The 10,943-nt window shown below is 40.3% G+C and overlaps 1 protein-coding gene across 3 annotated transcripts in view; it reads left to right on the top strand.

Annotated features, from left to right (window-relative positions):
- Positions 1 to 373: 373 nt before the first annotated feature.
- Positions 374 to 10,943, top strand: part of GLRB (glycine receptor beta) — a 47,518-nt gene continuing 36,948 nt past the window's right edge. For 2 of the 3 annotated variants that reach the window (XM_038135694.1, XM_038135692.1), the window contains exons 1-2: positions 488 to 625; positions 1,950 to 2,103. In XM_038135694.1, coding sequence (XP_037991622.1) covers positions 1,982 to 2,103 — 122 coding nt within the window. In that variant the 5' untranslated portion in view covers positions 488 to 625; positions 1,950 to 1,981. Of the gene's footprint in view, positions 626 to 1,949; positions 2,104 to 10,943 lie in introns of all 3 variants that reach the window. The other variant, XM_038135693.1, reaches the window with a different exon arrangement.

Below are 10,943 nucleotides of genomic sequence, written 5' to 3'. Positions count from 1 at the left end.
TGTTGATCAGCAGCCCCAGAGTCCTTTGGGCAGCTTTGCAGTCACTCTTCCCCAGCCTGTAGCCCTACATGGGGTTGTAGTGTCCCAAGGGCAGCATGCCACACTTCGCCTTGTTGAACCTCATACAATTGGCCTCGGCCCATAGATCCACCATTCCGCTAATCTGTGCAAGCCTGCACTCCCTCTTCCTCTCATCCTACTCGGTCTCTCTCCGCTAATATTCTCTTATACATGCCAACTCTGTTCGGTATCTCTCAACACCACCATCGAACGCATTCTCCTCCCGCCAGAGACCAGAGGATGCTTCGCTCCGCTAATATTCTCCACCTCCCACCGCCCCGCCGGTGCCCCGCGTCCAGCGGCGGCAGGGCCGGGGGCTCCGGGTCGCCGGCCCCGCCGCCCCCTCCCGGCGCGCAGTGCCCGAGTGTGGGCGGGCTCCGGGACGTGCTCGCCGGGGAGCGCCGCGGCGCCGCACATGCTCACTGGCCGCGGAGGCGCCGCCGGAGGTAGGGGCTCGCTCCGCCGCCGGAGGAGCCGCGCTGTCGCTGCGGCCGGGCCGCGGCATGGCCCGCCCGCTGCCGGGCCGCCGCCGCCGCTGAGCGCGGGGGGATAGCAGCGTCCGGCGGTGAGCGCGGGGCGCGGGCGGCGCGGCCGTGGCGGCGGCGGGGCCGCGTGTGCGGGCGGGGCCCGCGCCGCGGCCCCGGTGGGACGGGCGGGGGATCGAGGGTCCGGCCCGAGGGCCCCGTTCCGCCGGGCGGCACGGCCGAGCCCCGTCAGCACCTCGGCCAGCGCCGGTGGGGCGGCGGCGGGCGGCGCTGGGGCACGGCCCGGTGTGCTGCCGGGCCCGCGAGGGGAGCCCCGCTCGTGTCGTCCTGCCGCTCCCCGCGGAGCGCCGGCAGCGCTCGGCAGCGCGGAGGCCGCTCCCTTCCCGGTGCCGGGGCCGGTGGGAGGCCTCGGGCCGGGAGGCCGGGCGAGGGGCCGGTAGCGGCAGGGGCAGATCCGCGACTTTTCCCGGCCGGGCCGGGGGGTTGGCGATGCTGCGGCTGCCGGGGAAGGGGCAAACGAAGCATCCCGGTACCTCCCGGAGGTGGGGGAAAAGAGGGAGAGGCACGGCTCTTTGAAAACAGTGCGGGGAAAAATCCAAATAAAGAAAAGTGGAAAATGCAGCAGGTTCTGAGGCATCTGCGAGATTTCTGCTGGCCCAAGGAAATGCTTGGGAATTACATGTGGAATGGCAAACAAATGGAAAATGCCTTGGGTGCCGCAGTGCTGTGGCCAGGGGCAGGTGGGGCTGCCTCTGGCCAAACACAGACTCATCTCCTGACCTTTGGGGTACGTGCTTTTGCCCCAGAGAAGTTTAAATATTGCGCTGAGCACAATGCAATAAAGCATAGTATTGCAGGTTGTGTTTAGTCATCTTTGCAAGGTCCTGTCAGTGCTGGCTCTGCAGTGGAAATGCTTCATACAAAATTGTTGTGTTTAAATTCTGTACATAGAATTGTATTTATAACCTCTTCTCATAACCAGCATTGAAATGATTGCTATTTTATCTGTGGAAGGTCACAGAGAGCTTGCAGTTCTTCGCCTTGCTACATGACTGGTTGACATTGTATTTAATGCAGCTGATAGATTTTGGTGAGGAACCCTTTTCCAAGCTTCTGAATATTTTTGGTTGGGCAGTCTTTGAAAGACATCATATTTCTTAAACACTCTGAAGAAAACCTGCATTTAAATCTGTTCCTCACCGTCAGTTTCAGCTTTGGGAAGCTCTGGAAATTGCCTAAGTCAGTTTCATGCCAGGGATACATGTGAACAGATTCTCTCTCCCAGGAGAACGAAGGACAACAAAAAACCCAACTCACATGAAATATTTGTTTACTTTTTGCAGGTATGTATTTCTTTTTGCCATATCCAGCCCTACTAACATAAGCTGCTTTCTTTTACCACAGACTGAAGATTTCTCTGAAGCATAATCTTCAAGATGAAGTTCTTACTAGCGATTTTATGTTTCGTCTCATTCTCCTTATGGGTTGAAGAAGTCTATTCCAAAGAGAAGTCTTCAAAGAAAGGAAAAGGGAAAAAGAAGCAATATCTATGTCCATCGTATGTTTTTGCTTTCTTTTATGCTTCTGTATGATAGTGATCCTGCCCTGTTTTTAACAGTAGAAATTATGTGGTAATTGAAGTAGGAGGTGGTGCTTTCTGCTGAAAGGATGGGGTCTGTGGTGGGAATGGGTTTTACCAGCATCAGTCTCTTGTTGTGTTCCTTCTGCAGCAAGTCTTCTGTTTTAGTGCAAGGGAAAATCTAAGCCACAGTAATTGTTCCTTGTGGTGGATTTCAACCCAGTGCCTTGCTGTTTATGGGGACACAGTAGTATGGTCCCATAGTGCTGTGCTGTCTAGCATCATGTTGCAGGTGTATTGGGGAAAGCAAGGAGGGTGCAAAACTGTCAATGGTGAAATTCAGCTTCTGGTTAGCTAGTTCTGTAAGAGAAGGCTTGTCCTACACATATTCTTGTTGCATGTTGAATAGAATTAAGGTCTTCAGCATCTTTCATCAATCATGTACAGTTCTATAACTTTTATGGAGGTGGCTGTATTGATTATTGCTATAAAGTATGCCCTTATGGAATAATGTCCCTGTAAAAATACATAAATTATAATCTGTGACTGCCCAGTTGAATAGAGGATGTGTTCTGGACACCTATGATTACTTGATGTTAAAAATACTCCCTCTTTCTAATGCTTACCACATTTTAGGCTGTGATCTATAGGACAATATTTTATTTGTGATTGCTGGTTTTATAATTTTCTTGGCCTGCCTTCCTCATTTTTTTAGTGTTACATATCTGAGGAAAAGATTGATGAACAACTGTAAGTTGCTAGTAAGTGTAGAAAATCACTATGACTGAAATAATAAAATTGTTTAGACAAAGTTAAAACCTATTTCTTCTTTGATCATAAAAGACAAGGTACAGAATGTTAGACTGTCTATTTACCATTAATCAACTTTTTCCAAAGGGAAAAAAAAAAAGTAAAAGTGGAATAATCAGGCAGAAGCATTGTTCAAGTAATACTTGTTAAATTTTCCACTCTTTTCAAATATTGACAGTGATGTTTATTTTTAACCCCAAATTTTAGAATTTTCTACATATGGTGCATGTCTTCCTTCTTTTTTTTTATATCAAACCTAAAAAATTATATTTGTCATTAGATTTTAATACATTAAGATATGTCTCAAATGTGATTATGACTCTTATGACTCATCTGAAATGACCCCTACCCATTCTTTCCCTTTTAAAAGTTAAGTTGAGTTTTGGATGAGGCTTTTGGTCTGAGCTACTGAGAGTTTATAGCAAGGAGAAAAATGTCAGGGTTCCCTGGACAGGCATCAGAACAGAAGCCCTTGGAAAGTGAGTTAGGCAGCTGGGAATCCAGGTTTTCCATGGTCTTGTTTAAATAGCCAACATTTCCCCCTGTTCTTGACTTAGTCTTAGCAGAATTCAAAACAGCAATGTCATTTTATCTTTGTAAGTGAGTGGATGGATTTTTCTTGTTTGCTTTTATTTTAAGCCCTGTATTTCTTGATACAATTAAATCTGATGTCATTTGTCACCAATACACTTGAAAAAACATTGAATACATGCTATCATTTTCAAAGTGATACTTTTCCAGTTGAATCTGTCTGCAAAAATACTGGTGAATCCAGTACTTGTTGATCGATTGTGCAGTGTTGCCAGCAAGACTTGCCATATCAATGAGTCCTGTTTGATCTCCTGAATAATGACCAAGTTGTCTATATCTCACTTGGCTGAAGTTCACAGCTTGAGAGACAACCACTTGTAGTAGTTTCTGGGTTTCTGTTTCTGGGCTGGCATCTAGAAGACCTGTCATGTGGATGAGCAATGAAAATCAACTCTGTCTGGCAGAGAAGTTGCCTGATGCTCTCTTAACTCAGGCTGCTGTTGGCCAACTTCCAATCATCAGCATTTTTAAATGATCTTTCAGAAAACTTTTTGATTTGGTGACACTCTGTGTGGTAAAAGAGGTTGCCTACTACTAGTAGTTTTTTCTTTGTGAAAAAAGCAAAAAATCTTTCCTCAGAATCTAACCAAAACATAATGCAGTGGAGAGGGAATAAAGTGACACTACAAGGGTTGACTAAAACTACTCATGGAAGTGTCTAGATAAAAAATTTCCTAGTAATCATAAAAGAAATATTTTAGAAGAACACATTTTATTTTTTTAACAAAAAAAATTGTATGATTTATAAAATTGAATCGTACAAATTCCTAATGTAAATGTACATTTGTTAGTTAAACTCTTAATCCACCTTTAGTTTGCATTGGTTACTGGTGCAATAAAATTTGAAGCTTAATTGTAACAAATTATTGTCTTTTATCTCTTTGCAGCATGTGAAAAGCTAAATTTTAATTTTTCAAGAGAATAAAAAAACTGCATTAGTAGTTTTATACGGAGCAGTCTTCTCTTGCAAACTTTATAATGAAATTCAAATCTATGCAAATTATTATTTAGGAAAAACTTATGTTGAATCTCATATTACTGCCTGAGTTCCTTAATTTGATGTTAAGAAATGGATGGCTACAAGAGTGGCTTGGGACTTTATCATGAATTTGTTTGGATAAAAATTAAGCATACTTGAACTGTTCCTTTTATGGCTCTCCAGAATACAAGCCTTTTGCCAAATGTGCCCCTCTGGCATGAAATTAACTACTCTTAGGATAAGATGAAAACAAGCTGATTAGAAACCCTATAAAGAGTTCTTTATTGTCTCAAACTGATATTTGCTTCCTTAAATCAGGAAAAATTCTATTTTGTATCTTAGAGCAAACCCTGTTGATTATTGATGATGCTGTACTTTTCAGTGCATTGTGTGATAGTGGCTTGATTTGCCATCTTATTTTCATTTATTCCTGAAATTGTTTTTCCCAGGTTTTTATTGAAGGGTTTCTTGAAGCTGATGCTTAATCATTTGGTTCTTACTTTGATTTAATGCTTTCTCAGAACAGATGTAAGATTTCACATCTTACATTTAGATAATTTTCCTTCTTACCTCAGGCTTTCCAAGTGAAACATAGAATAATTATACTTCTGTTGGATTCCTGAATCTTTGTTGATTAACAAAGAAATTGACGTATTTGACGTACAACTAAAATGTTGTAATAGAGAGTTTTACGCCATAAATCTGAGAAGCTGGCTTCCACAGATACAAAGTGCAATGAAATGCAAAGCTTTAGTAACAAAACTTTTGCCTTTTGTTTCCATGGAAAATCTTTAAAAAAAAATAAATCAGGCCTACCTCTTCAAGGAAAAAAAAAAGTGTAGTACTTTTTACAAAGCTTATTTTGAAATTTCATATACTTGATACAGATGATTTTTATACAGCTGCAGATTAAATTACTTGATCTCTTTCTTGCTCACTTTGTTACTTAGTTATTACTAACTTTTTTATAATCCCTCATAATATCTTGCTTCTCGTAAACATGTGGGATAGTTAGCTGTGACTTAGAGCACTGCTGAAAAATGTTTTTCCTTTTGTTATACCATAATAAACATTTATGGTGTTTGAGCTGCTGCTGTTATCCCCACAATCCTTAGCAGCCTGGAAACTACTCTACTCAAAACTACTCACAAGATCTCTAGACAAATGAAATTATAAGGAAAGGGAAGTTTGGTTATTACAGTGTTAGAGAACGAATAGATAAGTAAGAGTGTCACATAGCAGCTAACAAAACCAGTAATGACTGTGGTCATCATCACAGCTATCCCTGTTAATTATAGTTTTAGGATGACTCAGCTGTTCACTTGCACAGCATTCACTTCTGAAGATCTCTCAGCGTCCCTGATGTCACAGCAATGCTGAGAGCAAAACCTCAGCGGCTAAATCTCATACTTTTGTCTGGATAGCAGGACTGTGCTTTGAAAACAGCATCTCTCTTCACCTTTATGCATTTGTCCACATGGAGATTTATACCCTTGTAGATGATTGACTAAATACTGTACAAGATCTGCAGAGACCTTTTTATGCACAAAGCAGGAGTACAAATCACATTTGGCTTGTATTGAATAAAGCATATCAGCTACTTCAGAAACTGTGAAATGGCCCTCTAAGCCCTCCAGAAAACATGGCTTGTGCCATCTGCCAGGGCAGAAGCTTAGAAAGGTCACAGATGCGAAGTTTCAATAAACAGCTTCTTTTAAAAAACAACAGCAAAAGACAGTGGAACTAGGGAAAAAAGGCTTTGATGTGTTTAAAGCAGAGTTGTATGAAACTCTGTCCTCAAAATTCTCTTGGTTAACTTTAAGCTTCTGACATGATCTTCCTATTAAAACTAAAGTAAAAGTTCAAAATATATTTTATACCGTGGCTCTGCTCTACTTCTCCATGAACTGTAATTTTTTATCAGGTGTTTGGGTGTACATCATCTGTCTATCTGTAGTAAGTGATCAACCCCAAAATGTAATTGGTGGGAAAGTGGTATGATGCCACTCTTTATTCCCATCATCTAGAAGACACCGTTGGTAGTCTGTGAACATTTTCATGTGTAGGTGTGGTGGAAGGGTTTATATACTTTGTGGGAGGGGGTGGAATGAAGTTGAAAGGAAAGCCTGAATTTGGTTGTGGAAGAAGATACATCTGACAGTCATTCCAATGATTAGTACTTTGCAGAGACCAGGTCTTGTTCCTATAAAAATTCTTCTGCCCTGTAGTTACAGCAGTTGGTCAATGCTTTTATTATTCTGTATCGTGTAACTCTCATAGAAAGCTGTGATCCCAGACAGATAGGGCCACATTCCAGAAGGTTTGCGAATTTGTTTTCAAAATTATTAGATGTGGTGGGCAGTAAAAGATAAAGCTGTATAAGCAAAACCTAAGCTGTCTTGTAAAGCAGTAGTTAAGCATGATAGACTGGTTCTAGTTCAGTAACTTTCCCTCTCGGTGAGCAGAATTTGCTCTGTTCTCAACACCAGAGTGATGAGACACCAAAATTGTGTGGAAGAGTTACAGACTTTGTATTTCATGTACAACCTCCAGACTGAGAAAAAACTTGGATCTGTGGGTTGAATTGCACCATCTTTACCTAAGCCCAAGCAAAACCTTAGGTCTAAATTGTGTTGTCAAGGCAAATTATATAGAATGTGTCTCAGCTTACATTTTCCTCTTATATCTCCGCTTATACCACCATGCAGGTGGTTAGATTTTACCAAAGTCCTTCTATTGTCTCCATACTTACAGCATTTGGAAAAAAATGCTGAGGTATGGAACTGATGTAGATAAATTAATTCAAGAATCTCGCTTAAACATTTGGATGCTTATCCTCTTTTGCATCTGTGTGCTATATCAAGACACCACAAGACACCCATTAGGCACAAGGGTTACAGGTAGTGACTTTGGTGGGATGCAGAGATGTCTAAGCTAGGAGCAAGCAAGCTAACTTTAGCAAAAAACCACATTGCTGAGAGTAGTACTAGTTCAGGCTGGGTGAAATACCATGCTGGTTCTGTTGGTTTGGGGGCTGTCAGGTCTGTGGCAGGCAGATGAACCAGCTTGTTTTTCTCAAGTTTAGTGAATAATAAGGCACTTCAGATTCCCATATAAACACTCCTTAAGGTGTCTAACCCTGGGAATGTTGACTTATGAAACCAAAGCTGGATTTAAGAGGTTTCTTCAAGACAAGGACTGAAGTAGTGACACTAACAGCTATTGACACTGCCTAACTGCAGGAAGGTTGTCTGCATGTCCACATTAGGAGACTATTCTCTTTGGTCTATCTACAATAGGAGATGAAAGACAAGCTGTTTCACCCCCTCAACTCACAGTTCAAAATTCAGGGTGCTAATCTGGGTTTCTGGTTCTGCTGTGAAGGAATCTTTCTCTTTTTTTCACCACACTTCAATACCTCCAAATTTTGGTACTGAAGCTACATATCTCATTTTAGGTGTTTAGCTATCAACTGCATTTGTGATGGCATGTAAATGGTGACTCTGAGTTCCATAGTTTTAATTTAATTAGTGAAACCACTTTTCATTGGAGTAATTGTAATTATTCTTCTTAGGAATAGACATGTCACCTTGCACAGTTTGAAAATGTAGCTATTAAACATACTAGAAATTAGAGAGATCGCTCAGAAGAGTTTTACAGTATGTCATTGATATGTATTAACTTGTTTTTATGCTTAGAGTCTTTGCACTCAAAAAGTCAAATGCCTGCGAATCAGAACACTGATAGTTTACATCAGGAAAATTGTACTTAAAATATATGGTGGGATAACAGATATTATGTTTCCCATACTTATTTTACCTATCTCACATGTACGCAGTCATGTTATATGACTAAAATGTCAGTTTTCATCATCAGTTTCCATCACGTATTTTTATCTGTCAGTAATTTAGAACTATGAAAATGCTTTCCTTCCTGTTTATGCAGAATATTGTTTATATTCTTTCCTCCTGTAGCACTGCATGTGGAAAGGACTCCTTGTAACTTCAGTGAGCTCTGAGAGAATAAATGTCATCATGAACTATAGAGATATAATGTCTTCTGACACTTTTGCCTAACACAAATGTAAAGCTATATAAATTTCAAACCAAGTATAATACTTTCTTTTGTCATGCATATCTGCTTATCTAAATTGCATGATTTTGGTTAGTGAATTATGAAAATAATTACCTGTTGCCGTCAACTTAAAATGTTGATCATGATCTTCAAAGGCAGTGATAAAATGTGTAGAGCTGCAGTGGAAGAGGAGATGAACATCTCACTGCCTGTCCTGTGAAATACAGTATGTAAAGCAATTCTTTGATTCAGATGTACCCTCTGAAAGACCAGGCATTTCACACAGGGATGTTATAGCAAAAAACTAACTGTAGTTTGTTTTCTCTCTGGATTGTGAGGACACTGTTTGAAGAAGTGCGGATACCTCCATGTATACAAGAATACTGTTTGCTTTCCATTTCATTTATTCAGAGACAGAAAAATCACTTTGGGTTTGGGTATTTTCTATGTTGGTTGTGTGGGCTTTTTTAATTGTTACTTAGGTAAAAATTTTGAGAGGGAAAGTTCTAGCTTTACAATTACTTGCTTTTAAATTTTCTTCATAGCAACTGTGATGCTTCTGTTGCCTTGTCCTTTGGTATTCACTGTATCTTGCTTAGAACTCATCAATTTCTGTGAAGATTGCTACATTCCTGTTTCTTAATGCTTTCCATCAGCTCCACATGCATTCAACACAGGTTGAAACAAATGCATTCAAATTAAAATGCATGCTGCAACTGGTGGTAATCAAAGTTACCAGCTTTTCACAAGTGGGAAAATTGTAGGCTGAATTAGAAAAAATGGTAAATAACTTCTCAGTTGGTGTGTTGTTATGTGAGACTCAGCCTTCAGCACACTGAAGTATGATTCTTCTAGAAAGGCAGATCTCAGCTCAAATCTTTTTCATCTTATGGAATATACAAATATGCCTCTCATTAATTCATTCCATAATGGCCAATTAAGCAGGGGTGGTTGTGGCTCTAGGTAAATGTCTCACATTAATAGTTCCAACCTCTTTATCCAAGCACCTAACACATCCCATTAACTCTCTCATTAGGTCTTTTTGCTCATCTGCCACTCCAAAAATATCGTTAACTTCTTAACTCACCCCAAGGAACACATCTGAGGTGCTGATTTACAGGGGAAGTTTAGGCATTTTGGTCAGCAATGCTCTCCAAAGGAAATCCAATTATTGTGGTGAAGTTCCCTTGTGTGCTGTTCAATGATGGTAGTTCAATGACAGCATGCTGTAAAAGAACCACAGTGAAAATATGACTGATACTCAGCAGAGCTTTTTTTTCCCAGTAGTTATTTCAACCACTTCATTCCAAGTGACCTTTAAAAGTGGCAATTACTGAATCTCAGTGCTTGTCCTCCTTACTCAAACCAGCCGATGTCATTGTATTTCATTTGGTTCTTAGATAAGCAAGGAAAAATGCACTTCTACACTTGTATAAGTTCAAAACTCAACCCAGCGACTTGTGGAAGATGTGATTGTGGTGTTCTTTACCAGCAAGCTATGCTGTCATTGTTCTTCCCATCACTGTCTGTCTTCCCAGTGCAATAAGTCTTCTTTGCCCAGTTTTTGGATGGCTTTTGAACAAACAACCTGAACAGATATTTGTATTAATATACTTCTGCAGTGCAGCCCACATCTCACAAAGCTACCACTTTATTCCTCTTACTCGAAGAGACAAATAAACCTGTCAGCTATATTTGGCTTTCTTTTGCTGTTTGTTGCTCACTCATTTAATTTCTCAAACTTTTTTCTCTTTTCCTCATTGCTTTTTATGAGCAGCTGTATTTCATTTATGTGCCCATGTTATCCTGTGTAGTTCAGATTACTGTTTTCACTATTTAATGAACTTTTTTGTATAACCCATGACAAAAATAAAAAAAAAAAATTAATTTTGTTCATTAGTTATTGCTTGGATTTGTTTTCGTATTGCATTATACCGGACATACATAATTTAGAAAGAAATCTTGTTGTCAGTATTAAGGAGATTATAAATGTAGTTTTTGTAGACATCTGATGTAGATGTTTTAGGTGTTAAATGTGAGACTTGCAAGGAAGAAGTGGCATGAACCTTTCTGTGTCAGATAAAACGCAGCATACAGAGTGTTTGCCTGACTTTTTATTAGCTAAATGAACATTTTTTTCTGAATTGCTCTTTCTAGAAAATGGAAAATAATTTTTATCTTCTGTTTTCCTTTTGTCCAGCTAGGGTAACAGCAAAAAAAGCATACAAGGCTGGCTTATGATATTTCTGTAGCCAACTCTTCATTGGTAAAGGTCATCACTGAAAACCAAACACATCTCAAAATTACAGAATTGGAATGGAATGGAATGGAATGGAATGGAATGGAATAGAATAGAATAGAATAG

Source organism: Motacilla alba, chromosome 4, assembly GCF_015832195.1.
Source record: "Motacilla alba alba isolate MOTALB_02 chromosome 4, Motacilla_alba_V1.0_pri, whole genome shotgun sequence".
Classification (NCBI taxonomy): Eukaryota; Metazoa; Chordata; class Aves; order Passeriformes; family Motacillidae; genus Motacilla; species Motacilla alba.
The sequence above is the reverse complement of the archived record's forward strand: the minus strand, read 5'-3'. Positions and strand labels throughout refer to the sequence as shown.